Here is a 15,519-nt window from a genome sequence, read left to right as displayed (position 1 = left end):
ATTCTTGTTGAGTTAGCGGTCCCCAAACCTCACTGCCATAGAGTGCAATTGGTTCAATTACTGATTTGAAAATTTTGAGCCAAATGCTAATTGGGATTTCTATTTGGATTGATTTTTTGATGGCATAGAAAGCCCTTCTTGCTTTCTCTTTCAGTTCATTCACAGCCAGTTTGAAGTTTCCCGTAGAACTGATTTTTAAGCCCAAGTATGTGTAGTTAGTGGTTTGTTCAATTTTGGTTGTTCCTACTGTGAAATTTATTTTGGGTCCCTGATGTTTGGATCTTTGCTGGAACACAAGGACTTTGGTTTTTTGGGGATTTATTGTCAGGGCCCAAGTCTGGCAGTACGACTCCAGCAGGTCCAGGTTTTGCTGTAGCCCCTCTTTAGTAGGTGACAGCAGAACCAGGTCGTCTGCATAGAGGAGGAATTTAACCTTGGATTCATATAGGGTGAGGCCGGGTGCTGTAGATTGTTCAAGTAGTTTTGCCAATCCATTTATGTAAATATTAAAGAGTGTCGGTGAGATTGGCGAGCCCTGCGTCACCCCCCGCCCCTGTGGGAAGTATTTTGTTTGTTTGTCTCCAATTTTAACTGCACATTTGTTGTTTGTATACATTGATTTAATTACATCATATGTTTTCCCTCCTACCCCACTTTCGATAAGTTTCAGGAATAAACCGTCATGCCAGATGGAGTCGAAAGCCTTCTGGAAATCTACAAAGCATGCGTAGATTTTGCTTTTGTTATTGTGAACGTGTTTGTCAATTAGGGTCTGTAGGGTGAAGATATGATCGGATGTTCTATAGTTTGGCAGGAATCCAATTTGGCTTTTACTCAAGACATTGTGCTCCTCAAGGAAGTTTATAAGTCTTTTGTTTATGATGCTACAGAATACCTTCCCCAGGTTACTGTTTACACAGATGCCTCGATAGTTGTTTGGGTCGATTTTGTCCCCACTTTTGTATATGGGCGTTATGAGTCCTTTGTTCCAGATATCAGGGAAATAACCGACACTCAGAACCAAGTTGAAGAGTTTTAGGATAGCCAGTTTCATTTTGTTGTCTGTGTGTTTAATCATCTCGTTTAGTATGCCATCTGTCCCGCAGGCTTTTCCTGGTCGCAGGTCCTTGAGTTTTTCAAGAAGTTCTTTTTCTGTTATTATGGCGTCCAGCGGGTTTTGGTTATCTTTTATGGCCATTTCTAGCTTTTCCAGTTTTTTGCATATTTGGTGTTGCTCTGGTCTTAGTGTTCTTTTCTGGTATAATTTTTCAAAGTGGTTTACCCATGTGTCCCCATTTTGAATGGCCAAATCGTCGTGTTGTTTTTTGTGTAGTGTTTTCAAGTTTTCCCAGAAACAATTGGAATCAATGGATTCCTCCATGGAGCTGAGTGTATTCTTAATATATTGCTCTTTTTTGGTTCTGAGTGTGTTTCTGTATTGTGTTAGTGTCTGACAATAAGTAAGGCGTAGTTCCTCGTTTTCTGGATGTCTGTGTTTTTGGTTTGATATTTTTCTAAGTTTTTTCCTCATGTTATGGCAATCTCGGTCAAACCATTTTTCATAGTTTTTTGTTTTGGGTTTGTTCTTGCGAGCTTTCAAGTTTGCATTTGTTGCCAAATTATCAAAAATATTGTTTAGTTTACTAACTGCCCGGTTTATGCCTTCTTTATTGTGAGTGTATATGTTATCCAGAAAGGTGTCTAAGAGAGCTTGAGTTGATGCATTGCTAATTGTTTTCTGGTATTTTTCCGTGTCGTTTTTGGCCCATCTGTACGATTTTTTGGTGTTGTACAGTTTACTGGGTTGTGTTTCTATGTTGTTTGTTTCTGTCTTTTTGAGGAACATAGTAATTTGACTGTGATCTGACAGTGTTGTTTGTGGTTTGACTGTGAATGCTCTGAAAGAGGATGGGTCTAAGTCTGTAATCATATAGTCTACTGTGCTGCAGCCAAGAGGTGAGCAATAGGTCGATCTTCCTAGGAGGTCTCCTATGAACCTACCATTGACAATGTACAGACCCAGGTTTCGACAGAGCTGTAGTAGCTGTTTTCCGTTGGTATTTGACTGCTTGTCGCAGTTATGCCTGTATGGAAGGGAAGGGATGTCAAAGTGGTTATTCCCGAAAACATAATTGTTTCCCTGATTATTGGTGAAGTCTGGTTCTTCGCCCGTTCTTGAATTGAGGTCCCCACAGATCAACACGTTCCCCTGGGCCTGGTATTGGATAATTTCCCCCTCCATGTTGGAGAAGGTGTCCTCTTTAAAGTACGGGGAATCGATTGGAGGGATATAAAGTGCGCAAATGTAAACATCTTGGGTGTTTGAGATAATCTCCCTCTCAAGTTTGAGCCACATATGGTTTTCGCCCTTTTTTATAAATTTGATGTAATTCTTAAGTTCTGTTTTAAACCAGATCAGTATGCCTCCGGAGTCTCTGCCTTGGGTTACACTTGGTAATTTATTGGAGGGCACCACCAGCTCAGTGTACCCTTGGGGACAGCCAGTGTGTCCTTTTCCTTTATACCAAGTTTCCTGTAAAATGATAATATCTAGGTCTTTAGTTTCATCTATGAACTCTGGGGTCCTACTTTTCACTTCTCGCAGTGAAGAGCGTAGACCTTGGATATTCCAGGTCGAAATATATAAGGATTTCATGTTAAGTTTGATCTTTTACTATGATAGGTTAAAGAGTGGTACGTGTTTGTCGTGTCTAAGTGTGGGAAAAAAAAGATCACATCAGTTGTCTACAAAAGTTAATACAATTTGGTTACAGTTCTTTCTATTAATTAGTCCTTGATCCATAAGGCGGAAGTAGATGCTGCTGCACATCTGCTTATTGTCTCTTAATGGATTGTTTCTGTCTGAGGTATTGCGTACGTCCTGTGCATCTCTCCCTCTGTCTGGCTGGGAGCAGTCCTATTCCCCTGTGGGACAGGAGTGGTGCAGGTCTGACATTGTTGTTTTGCATGGGGATCCTCTCTGGTCTCGGTTGGTGTGTTGGTGGTCCTTGTAGTGTTCCTGATATGTACCCCGCTGATCTCTGGTGGTCGGGGGGGGGGGTCCTCTTGGAGTCTGGGTATGGACCCGGTTAAAAGCGACGTCCTTCAGGGCTTTAGCAAGGATCGATATTCTTTGCCTTTGGATGTGGACGTGGTCGTAAAGACATTCCTCATCGAGGGTGGGGTGTTGGGCCAGGTGTACGTTGTGGTTTGATTCGCAGTCTCTTGCTATGCTGGCATTTATCTCATGAATTGTGTTGTTGTTGAAGTCTGTTCTCGGCAATATTGTGGAAACAGTGATTCTAGTGTTTGGAAATGTACTGCTTGCTTTCCTAATCATTGCTCTGAGCGATGTTGCTACTTCTTTCTGTTGGGTCTTTAGGTCATTTGTGCCCGTGTGTATTATTATGTGTTGGGGGGAGCCTAATCTGGCTTTGGTCAGCCATCCCATGGCTCTGTTTGTTGTTGGGCACCAGATCTTTTCTACTTTACTTCTAGGGAATAGCTTTTTCTCCCATAGAAATTTCCCATTTGAGTCTATGAGTATTACGACGTCAGCCTTGTTTGTGTTTACTGTCTGGTGGCTTTCGCTTGGACTCATAGTGTGTGTGCTGGGCTGGGGTGTCTGGTGTGTGCGTACCTCTTGTGAGCGGCCCGCTTGTGGTTCCACGGTGGTGGGGGAAGATTGCGAATCAGTATGCTGGTCGGTCTGTGTGGCACCCCTTGTATTGTGTGTCTGTTGCTTTTGTTCCGTGTGGGAGTGCAGCCGTTCCGTCCGGCTCTGTCTTGTCTTATCTCTAGCCTCTGGTTGCTGGTCTAATGGTGTTTTCTCTCCTCTATGGCTCTCTTCTTTTTCCTGCAGCTCTTTCACCTGATTCCTAAGTAGATTCACCTGGTTCTCAAGTAGCTTCAGCTCTCTCTTGTGTCTCTCCCTCTCCTGATTTTGATTGTCATTCATTTTGAGGAAGTCCTCTCTAAGTTTAACCATCTCTATCTCTAATTGATTAAATTTATCTTTTGGTTGTATCTGGCTGTGTGATCCCGGGGTATGTGTCTGGTCGGCCCTGGTAGGCTCACTCACTTCCTGGCTAGGCTGGTCGGCCCTGGAGGGCTCACTCACTTCCTGGCTATGCTGCTCTTCTCTTGGTGAGCTGGGAATGGTAGGGGGACTATGTGTGGCTTCCTCCCTGGTAGTTATGCTGGGGTTTGTCAGTTGTATCGTGTGGCTGTGGTTCCCCGGGGTTAGTGTCTGGTTTGAACTGTGTGGCTCGTTCACCTCCTGACCAGGCAGATTTTCTCCTGGTAAGTTGTCAATGTTGGGGGGAGTGCGGGCCACTCTGGGGCTGTTCCTTCCCCCCTTAGTTAATTTTTTCAGTGTCCTGAAGGCCGTTGCAAATTTGTCGAGGTTGCCTTGCACTAATATTGTCCCGGTATTGTACGCGTTGACCGTCGTAGTTGAACTGTCTCCTGGTGTGTTAATTTTCATTATGGACCCATTTGCGGTATTTTCTAGCTTAACATTGGTATAGTGTGATTTTATTGCTGTGATCCAAGCCACTGGCTGATCTGAGTAGAAAATGAGGTTACTTTTTGTCCCATTGTTGTAACAGTCAGCAAAAAGTGTTTCTGGTTTTTCTCTCATCTGCTCATGCTTGATCGCTTTTATAGCTTTTTTTGCAGTGTTGGGGGGAATCTGGAAGCGGGGCTGTTGTGGATCTTCTGATTCGCTCATTTTTGGTAAAGTATTGTTGATCTTAGAATAAGCTTTTCTGGGGCCCCGGGTTTGGTGTTTCCCTCTCCCTGTTCGCGAGCTTTCCCGGTCCCCCTCTCCGACCCCGTGGTCCCTGGGCCTCGGCTTCTGGGTACACCCTTCTCAGGTCTGGGTCTGTGAGCCGCTGTTTCCCGGTGCCTTCGGGCTGTTCCCCTCCCCCTCAGAGGCCTCTGTGCCTCTGTCTCGGCCTGGCTCCTCGGGCCTTTCCCTGGCTTCAGTCTCCCTCCCTGGGCCCTGTACTCACAGTCTTGGTTTGCTTCTGGAAGCCTTCTGGTTGCTCCCCTTCTCCTCAGAGGTCTCTGGGCCTGGCTCCTCGGGCCTTTCCCGGGCTTTCTAGCCCAGCCGCCGCTCGGGTTGTGCCTCGTTCGCCGTTCGGGTGCTGGACTGCGGTCGTCGCTCGGGTGCTGGACTGCGGCCGTCGCTCGGGTGCTGGACTGCGGTCGTCGCTCGGGTGCTGGACTGTGGCCGCCGATCGGGCCGTGTCTCGTTCGCCGCTCGGGCTCCCCGAGTCACCTCGTTCCGGCTGCCGCTGCGTCTCCGTGCGGCCTCCCCGATTCGCCTCGCTTCCCGAAGCGGCCTCCCCGAGTCTCCTCGCTCCGGCTGCCGCTGCGTCTCCGTGCGGCCTTCGCGCCTCGGTTCCCGATGCGGCCGAGTCACCTTGCTTCTGCTGCTGCTGTGGCCCCGTTTGTTTGTTTTTTCCCTTATTTCTTTTTTTTTTTCTTTGGCTTTTTTTTTTCTAGTTTCCTCTGGTTTTTTTTTTTCCTTTGGTGGTCTTTTCCTTCCTTACTTAATCTAGACTAAACTAAACTTAAACTTAACTAAACAAACTAAACTAACTTAACTAGAACTAAATTTAACTTTAAAACCTTTTTAAACTTGAAATGAACCTTTTTTTTCCCCACTTTAAACACTAAAAACACTAAAAATTCAGCAGCCCATCTTCAGCGTGTGTATTCACTCTGTCTGGCTGTCTGGCTCCCCCTCCGTACATCCCCATCTCCTACACACTCTCCCCCTCCCTACATCCCCATCTCCTACACACTCTCCCCCTCCCTACATCCCCATCTCCTACACACTCTCCCCTCCCTACATCCCCATCTCCTACACACTCTCCCCTCCCTACATCCCCATCTCCTACACACTCTCCCCTCCCTACATCCCCATCTCCTACACACTCTCCCCCTCCCTACATCCCCATGTCCTGCACACTCTCCCCCTCCCTACATCCCCATCTCCTACACACTCTCCCCTCCCAACATCCCCATCTCCTACACACTCTCCCCCTCCCTACATCCCCATCTCCGACACACTCTCCCCTCCCTACATCCCCATCTCCTACACACTCTCCACTCCCTACATCCCCATCTCCTACACACTCTCCCCTCCCTACATCCCCATCTCCTACTCACTCTCCCCTCCCTACATCCCCATCTCCTACACACTCTCCCCTCCCTACATCCCCATCTCCTATACACTCTCCCCCTCCCTACATCCCCATTTCCTACACACTCTCCCCCTCCCTACATCCCCATCTCCTACACACTCTCCCCTCCCTACATCCCCATCTCCTACACACTCTCCCCTCCCTACATCCCCATCTCCTACACACTCTCCCCTCCCTACATCCCCATCTCCTACACACTCTCCCCTCCCTACAGCCCCATCTCCTACACACTCTCCCCTCCCTACATCCCCATCTCCTACACACTCTCCCCCTCCCTACATCCCCATCTCCTACACACACTCCCCCTCCCTACATCCCCATCTCCTACACACTCTCCCCCTCCCTACATCCCCATCTCCTACACACTCTCCCCTCCCTACATCCCCATCTCCTACACACTCTCCCCTCCCTACATCCCCATCTCCTACACACTCTCCCCCTCCCTACATCCCCATCTCCTACAGACTCTCCCCCTCCCTACATCCCCATCTCCTACACACTCTCCCCTCCCTACATCCCCATCTCCTACACACTCTCCCCCTCCCTACATCCCCATCTCCTACACACTCTCCCCCTCCCTACATCCCCATCTCCTACACACTCTCCCCCTCCTTACATCCCCATCTCCTACACACTCTCCCCCTCCCTACATCCCCATCTCCTACACACTCTCCCTCTCCCTACATCCCCATCTCCTACACACTCTCCCCCTCCCTACATCCCCATCTCCTACACACTCTCCCCTCCCTACATCCCCATCTCCTACACACTCTCCCCCTCCCTACATCCCCATCTCCTACACACTCCCCCCCTCCCTACATCCCCATCTCCTACACACTCTCCCCTCCCTACAGCCCCATCTTCTTCACTCTCCCGCCCCCACTCCCTACATCCACTCTGCGCTGAGGTTGAGGACCCATCGCTTACTCTAACTCATGCTATTTCAGGGCCTCCAACCAATTGACCTCCTCTCCTCCCTCACTCTTCCCTCTCTCCGCTCCCTTCTTTCGACTTTTGAACCCCAGTTTTCCGGTCACCTGTCCGTTTCCTTTCTTGCCTTGACTCCCACATCTTTCCCCCAACTTGACCTTGCCTGTACACTCTGGGCCTTGACCGTTCACCTGGAATGTCCAACAATTGGAACGATTTGTGATACCCGACCCCGGAGTGGTGATGGGGAGTGACCACTCTGAGCTGGAACGGCCTTTGAGTCCGAGCGCGATTTGTCGGGATCTTCAGTGTTGGGGGGGAGGGGGTGCGCTGAGGCTTTAATGAGGGATGGGCTGCGGCTTTGATGGGGGGAAGGGGCTGAGGTGTTAATGGGGGCCTAGGCTTCCTTGCTCTGCGAGGAGTTCACTTCACCGCCCAAGACCCACCAAAGGTCACCACCTCTGATTGGACATAAGCCCGGGGTGTTCATCACATGACCTCCTGCCTCGTACCCCCCCTTCCCTCCCCCCCAACACCCCCGCCATTTGTTGCCCGACAGGCCCATTCTCGCGAAGCACGTCCCCCCTCCCCCGGCCAATCGGAAAGCGAGCAGAATCTCTGCTGCCCGATTGGTTGATCCTCGACTGTCAGTCAAACTGCCATTTTGTCCCGATATTCTTCAGAGTGAAAAATACCTGAAGGGGAACAAGTTTGCAGGGATGAGTGGGACAAATTGAAGAGCTCTTTCAAAGAGACGGCAGAGGCACGATGGGCCAAATGGCCTCCTCCTGCACTGTATGAGTTTCTCTAGAAAAGAGAAGGCTGAGGGGTGACCTGCTGGAGGTCATTAAGTTTCTGATAGGGTAGAAGTGGAGAAGATGTTTCCACGTAGGGCGAGACCAGAACTAGGGACCACAATACGAGATAGTCACTAATAAAACCAACAGGGAATTCAGGAGAAACTTCTTTACCCAGGGAGTGGTGTCAATGTGGAACTCGCTACCACAGGGAGTGGTTGAGGCAAATAGTATAGGTGCATTAAAGGGGAAGCTGGATAAACACATGAGGGAGAAAGGAATAGAGGGATATGTTGATGGGGTGAGATGAAGAGGGGGTGGGAGGAGGCTCGTGTGGAGCAGAAACACTGGCATGGACCAGTTTGGCCAAATGGTCTGTTTCTGTGCTGTAAATACTATGTAGAATCATACAATGGTTACAGCACAGTAGGGAGGCCATTCGGCCCATCGAGCCCGTGCCAGCTCTCTGCAGGAGCATTTCAGCGAGTCCCATTCCCCCGCCCTTTCCCCGTAGCCCTGCCATTTTTTTTTCTTCAGGTAGTTATCCAACTCCCTTTTGAAAGCCACGATTGAATCTGCCTCCACCACCCTTTCGGGCAGTGCATTCCAGATCCTAATCACTCGATGCGTAAAAAAGTTTTTCCTCATGTCGCCTTTGGTTTTTCTACCAATCAGCTTAAATCTGTGTCCTCTGGTTCTCGATCCTTCTGCCAATGGGAACAGTTTCTTTCTATCTACTCACAGATCACACAGAAACCCCACAGTGCAGATAGAGGCCATTTCGGCCCATCGAGCCTGCACCGACACATATCCCACCCTATCCCCGTAACCCCACATATTTAATCCCCTAACACTAAGGGTCAATTTATCATGGCCAATCAACCTAACCCGCACATCTTTGGACTGTGGGAGGAAACCGGAGCACCCGGAAAAAACCCACGCAAACACGGGGAGAATGTGCAAACTCCACACAGACAGTCGCCGAGGTCGGATTCGAACCTGGGTCCCTGGTGCTGTGAGGCAACAGTGCTAACCACTATGCCACCGTACTCTGTCCAGACCCCTCATGATTTTGAACACCTCGATCAAATCTCCTCTCAACCTTCTCTGCTCCAAGGAGAACAACCCCAGCTTCTCCAGTCTATCCACATAACTGAAGCCCCTCCTTAACTTTGACACTTTGGCATTCCTAGAGACACCCGGGCAATCCAGTTTCGGTGTGAGAGAGGCGGCCATTTACTTGCAGTACTGCCACTCTTCCACCAAACTCCAGCCCTAATCATCAACAATCGAACTGTAAAAACTCTACACCCACTAAAACCACTGCAACAGATGGCTTCTTACCCCATTCATGGCGATTAAACTGTGTTTCCACTCCTTAGATTGCAGGCTCTTGTGGTCAAGCTGCCATTGAAGAAATACAACAGAGGAGAAATCAGTCAGCAATGCTCCAAGGCATAAGAGGCAAGCAGATCATCGTTTAAGTACAGAATGACAGACGATTCTGGGCGTGACTTACAGGCTGGAATCTAATCGAGGGCGCCGGGTCCTCTATATGTAGGGTAACGGATACACGGTAGTGAGTTACAGGCTGGAATCTAATCGAGGGGTTCGGGGGATTTATATATAGAATAACAGATACCCAGGAGTGAGTTACAGGCTGGAATCTAATCGAGCGGTTCAGGGGGTTTATATATAGAATAATAACAGATACCCGGGAGTGAGTTACAGACTGGAATCTATTCGAGGGGTTCAGGGGGTTTATATATAGAATAACAGATACCCAGGAGTGAGTCACAGGCTGGAATCTAATCGAGGGGTTCGGGGGGTTTATATATAGAATAACAGATACCCAGGAGTGAGTTACAGGCTGGAATCTAATCGAGGGGTTCGGGGGATTTATATATAGAATAACAGATACCCGGGAGTGAGTTACAGGCTGGAATCTAATCGAGGGGTTTGGGGGGTTTATATATAGAATAACAGATACCCAGGAGTGAGTTACAGGCTGGAATCTAATCAAGGGGTTCGGGGGATTTATATATAGAATAACAGATACCCGGGAGTGAGTTACAGGCTGGAATCTAATCGAGGGGTTTGGGGGGTTTATATATCAAATAACAGATGCCCAGGAGTGAGTTACAGGCTGGAATCTAATCGAGGGGTTCGGGGGATTTATATATAGAATAACAGATACCCGGGAGTGAGTTATAGGCTGGAATCTAATCGAGGGGTTTGGGGGGTTTATATATAGAATAACAGATACCCAGGAGTGAGTCACAGGCTGGGATCTAATCGAGGGGCTCAGGGGTTTATATATAGACTAACAGGCAATCAGGAGTGAGTTACAGGCTGGAATCTAATTGAGGGATTTGGGGGGGTTATATATAGAATAACAGATACCCGGGAGTGAGTTACAGGCTGGAATCTAATCGAGGGATTTGGGGGGGTTTATATATCGAATAACAGATACCCAGGAGTGAGTTACAGGCTGGAATCTAATCGAGGGGTTCGGGGGGTTTATATATAGAATAACAGAAACCCGGGAGTGAGTTACAGGCTGGAATCTAATCGAGGGGTTCGGGTGATTTATATACAGAATAACAGATACCCAGGAGTGAGTTACAGGCTGGAATCTAATCGAGGGGTTCGGGGGTTTTATATATAGAATAACAGATACCCGGGAGTGAGTTACAGGCTGGAATCTAATCGAGGGGTTCGGGGGGTTTATATATGGAATAACAGATACCCAGGAGTGAGTTACAGGCTGGAATCTAATCGGGGGGTTCGGGGGGTTTATATATAGAATAACAGATACCCGGGAGTGAGTTACAGGCTGGAATCGAATCGAGGAGTTCGGGGGGTTTATATATAGAATAACAGATACCCGGGAGTGAGTTACAGGCTGGAATCTAATCGAGGGGTTCGGGGGTTTATATATAGAATAACAGATACCCTGTATATGAGTATCTCACTGTCTCTCTGTCTCACTCTTACTTACTCTCTTTCTCCATCTTTGTGTCTCTGCCTCTCTCTCTGTTTCTCTCTGTGTGCCTCTGTCCTACTTTCTCTCTCTGTCGCCATCTCTCTGACTGTCACTCTCTGCCTCTCTGTGTGCCTCTGTCTCACTCTCATTCTCTCTTTCTCCATCTCTCTATCGATCTCTCTTTCTGTCTCTCTCCATCTCTGTGTCGCTTTCTGTACCTCTGTCCTGCTCTCTCTCCTTCTCTCTCCAGCTCTCTCTCTCCGTCTCTCTCTCTTTCTCCATCTCTGCCTCTCCATCTCTCTCTCTCACTCTCTCTCTCTCTGTTTCTCATTCTTTCACTGTCTCTCTCTCTGTCTCTCTGTCTGTGTGTGTCTTTGTATGTGTGTGAGTCTCTCTCTCTGTCTCTCTCTCTCTCTCACTCAATTCAATTCAATTCAATTCAATTCAAATGCTTTATTGGCATGAAAGTTTACAGAGAACCATATTGCCAAAGCTTACATTGCAAAAAGGTACAGTTTTCTAACATTCTGTAGGTGTCAATCGATTTGACATTTGTTGGGTACATACAATATTACTTTTAAACAATATTAATTTTAAACAGTCTTTGTACTTCATTTGGTACGTTCAATATTAATTTTAAACAGTCTTAATTTTAAACAGTCCTCAGGTTGTGACATGTTGTTACATATTTGGCCCCAAGGTATGGTCTGTCTCCTTCTCCTAGGACTAATCTCAATTTTGACAGATCATCCAATTCCTTGAAATCTGGGGTTGTTTGGCTTAGCTTGTTGAATAATATGTTTCTTGATGTGTTGAATTTTTCGCATTTTAGGAGGAAATGCATTTCTGTTTCAACCTCGCCAGCCAGACATTGATTGCATATTCTATTCTCTCTAGGCTGCCAGGATTTCTTGTATCTGCCTTTTTCAATTTCCAGTTGGTGGTCGCTTAGTCTGTACCTGGTGAGGGTCTGTCTCTGTTTTGTGTCTCTGATGGTCGTGAGGTAGTCTGCCAGTTTATATTCTCTTTTTAGGGCCCGGTAACATTCTAATCTGCTTTGGCTTTCGGTTATTTTGTTCCAATGTTCCAGGTAGGTTTCTTTGCATTTTTTAATGATTTGGTTCACTCGGATTGGTGTTTGGACGGCTGTGTTGGTCTGGGGCTGGTCAGGGTCCGGCTGAGTACTTAGTTTCAGTAGCAGCTGACTCAGGGGACTCTTTTCTGGGTTTAGCTCTTGGGTCTGAAAGGCTTTGAAATGAAGGGTGTCTGGGGAGCTAGATTTGAGGTGATTTAGGAAGTTTAGTGCTCGTTTTTGGATGTTTATTATCAGTGGGTATCTGCCTAGTTCGGCTCTGCATGCATTTGTTGGCGTTTTTCTTTGGGTGCGAAGGATGCTTCGGCAGAATTCTGCATGTAGGGCTTCTATTGTGTGTTTTTCCCATTTAGTGTAGCTTTGGTGATTTAGCGGGCCCCATACTTCACTACCGTACAGTGCAATGGGCAGGATTATGCTGTCAAATATTTTGAGCCAGATTTTGATTGGGATTTGGATGTTGTAGAATTTTCTTTTTATTGCACTCTCTCTCTCTCGGTTTCTCACTCTCTCGGTTTCTCACTCTCTCTCTTTCTGTTTCTCACTCTTTCTCCATCTCTCTCTCTCCGTCTCTCTCTCTGTTTCTCATTCTTTCACTGTCTCTCTCTCTCTCTCTCTCTCGGTTTCTCACTCTCTTTCTGTTTCTCACTCTTTCACTGTCTCTCTCTCTCTGTCTTTGAGTGTCTTTGTGTGTGTGTGTCTCTCTCTCTGTCTCTCTCACCCTACTATATTTATAGCCTCTCGACAGCTCCCACACTCTATGCTGGGAGAGACAGAGAGAGACGGAAACAGAAGGTTCTGCTTTCGACTCCGGCCTTCCCCTTGTCGGTTTATTCTCACAAAAAGCCAACTCAACACTTCCACTGCCAACCCAGCCACGACACAGTGCTGGTTCCCTAACTCCCTGATAGCTCACTGGGTAACCGGACTTGCTCAGTGTATTTGTAAGCAGGAAGGTCCCGAGCACTACTCCGGACAATATTGACCAATTCAGCGCAGGCCGAAAATCGAGCCCGGGCCTATCCTGTTCCTGATCACATCGACCAATTCAGCCCGGGCTGGGGTTGGAGGCTGGGTCTTTCCTGCTTTGTGTGAGCATGGGGCTCAGTCCCTCCTCCCGTCCCTATCAATCTCTCTCTTTCTGTCTCTCTTCCCAAACCCGTGATCTCTACTGCCAAATAGCGCTCCTTCAGTATTGTCCCTGCGACAGTGCGGACCTCCTCTGTACTGACCCTCCGACAGTGCAGCGCTCCCTCAGTACTGCCCCTCCGACAGTGCAGCGCTCCCTCAGTACTTCCCCTCCGACAGTGCAGCGCTCTCTCAGTACTGCCCCCCCGACAGTGCGGACCTCCTCTGTACTGACCCCCCGACAGTGCAGCGCTCCCTCAGTACTTCCCCTCCGACAGTGCAGCGCTCTCTCAGTACTGCCCCTCCGACAGTGCAGCGCTCTCTCAGTACTTCCCTCCGACAGTACGGCGCTCCCTCAGTACTGCCCCTCCGACAGTGCAGCGCTCTCTCAGTACTTCCCCTCCGACAGTGCGGCGCTCCCTCAGTACTGCCCCTCCAACAGTGCGGCATTCCCTCAGTACTGTCCCTCCGACAGTGCAGCACTCCCTCAGTACTGTCCCTCCGACAGTGCAGCGCTCTCTCAGTACTTCCCCTCCGACAGTACGGCGCTCCCTCAGTACTGCCCCTCCGACAGTGCAGCGCTCTCTCAGTACTTCCCCTCCGACAGTGCAGCGCTCTCTCAGTACTGCCCCTCCGACAGTGCAGCGCTCCCTCAGTACTGCCCCTCCGACAGTACGGCACTCCCTCAGTACTGCCCCTCCGACAGTGTGGCGCCCCCTCAGTACTGCCCCTCCAACAGTGCGGCATTCCCTCAGTACTGTCCCTCCGACAGTGCAGCATTCCTCAGTATTGCCCCTCCAACAGTGCAGCACTCCCGCAGTACTGCTCCTCTGACAGTGCAGCTCTCCCTCAGTACTGCCCCTCCAACAGTGCGGCACTCCCTCAGTACTGCCACTCCGAAAGTGCAGCGCTCCCTCAGTACTGCCCCTCCGACAGAGCAGCACGCCATCAGTACTGCCCTTCCAACAGGGCAGCACGCCCTCAGTACTGCCCTTCCGACACTGCGGCGCTCCCTCAGTACTGCCACTCCGACAGTGCGGAGCTCCCTCAGTACTGCACCTCTGACAGTGCTGCGCTCCCTCAGCACTGCCCCTTCGTCAGTGCAGCGCTCCCTCAGTACTGCCCCTCCGACAATGCGGCGCTCCCTCAGCACTGCCCCTCCGACAGTGCAGCGCTCCCTCAGTATTGGCCCTCCGAAAGTGCCGCGCTCCCTCAGTACCGCCCCTCCGACAGTGCAGCGCTCCCTCAGTACTGCACCTCCGACAGTGCAGCGCTCCCTCAGTACTGCCCCTCTGACAGTGCAGCGCTCCCGCAGTACTGCCCCTCCCACAGTGCGGCACTCCCTCAGCACTGTCCCTCCGACAGTGCAGTGCTTCCTCAGTACTGCACCTCCAACAGTGCAGCGCTCTCTCAGTACTGCACCTCCGACAGTTTAGCAATCCCTCAGTACTGCCCCTCCTACAGTGCGGCGGTCCCTCAGTACTGCCCCTCTGACAGTGCAGCGCTCCCTCGGTACAGCCCTCCGACAGTGCGGTATTCAGTCAGTACTGCCCCTTCGACGGTGCAGCGCTCCCTCAGTACAGCCTCTCCGACAAAGCGCCGCTCCCTCAATACTGCCCCTCAAACAGTGTAGGGCACCCTCAGTACTGCCCCTCCGACAATGCGCCGCTCACTCAATACTGCCCCTCCGACAGTCCGGGGCTCCCTCAGTACTGCCCTTCCGACAGTGCAGCATTCACTCAGTACTGCCCCTTCGACAGTGTTGCCCTCCCTCAGTACTGCCCTTCCGACAGTGCAGCGCTCCCTCAGTACTGCCCCTCTGACAGCGCAACGCTCCCTCAGTACTGCCCCTCTGACAGTGCGGCGCTCCCTCAGAACTGCCCCTCCGACAGTGCAGCGCTCCCTCACTACTGCCCCTCCGACAATGCGGTACTCCCTCAGTACTGCCCCTCCACCAGTGCAGCACTCCCTCAGCACTGTCCCTCCGACAGTGCAGCGCTCCCTCAGTACTGCCCCTTCGACAGTGCAGCGCTCCCTCAGCACTGTCCCTCTGACAGTGCGGCGCTCCCTCAGTACTGCACCTGCGACAGTGCAGCGCACCCTCAGCACTGCCCCTTCGTCAGTGCAGCGCTCCCTCAGTACTGCCCCTCCGACAATGTGGAGCTCCCTCAGTACTGCCCCTCCGACAGTGCAGTGCTCCCTCAGCACTGCCCCTCCGACAGTGCAGCGCTCCCTTAGCACTGCCCCTCCGACAGTGCAGCGCTCCCTCAGCACTGCCCCTCCGACAGTGCAGCGCTCCCTCAGTACTGCCCTTCCGACAGTGCAGCGCTCCCTCAGTACTGCCCCTCTGACAGTGCGACGCTCCCTCAG

General features: G+C 50.1%; 1 protein-coding gene across 4 annotated transcripts in view; it reads right to left on the bottom strand.

The window, feature by feature from the left end:
- Positions 1-15,519, bottom strand: part of LOC147095467 (active breakpoint cluster region-related protein-like) — a 334,266-nt gene that overhangs the window by 37,601 nt on the left and 281,146 nt on the right. For all 4 annotated transcript variants that reach the window (XM_085974613.1, XM_085974616.1, XM_085974612.1 and 1 more), the window contains one exon: positions 9,287-9,346. In XM_085974613.1, coding sequence (XP_085830739.1) covers positions 9,287-9,346 — 60 coding nt within the window. The remainder of the gene's footprint in view (positions 1-9,286; positions 9,347-15,519) is intronic.

This window comes from Somniosus microcephalus, unplaced genomic scaffold (assembly GCF_052327205.1).
Source record: "Somniosus microcephalus isolate GS21.2 unplaced genomic scaffold, FLI_Smic_1.0 unresolved_chr1, whole genome shotgun sequence".
Classification (NCBI taxonomy): Eukaryota; Metazoa; Chordata; class Chondrichthyes; order Squaliformes; family Somniosidae; genus Somniosus; species Somniosus microcephalus.
The sequence above is the reverse complement of the archived record's forward strand: the minus strand, read 5'-3'. Positions and strand labels throughout refer to the sequence as shown.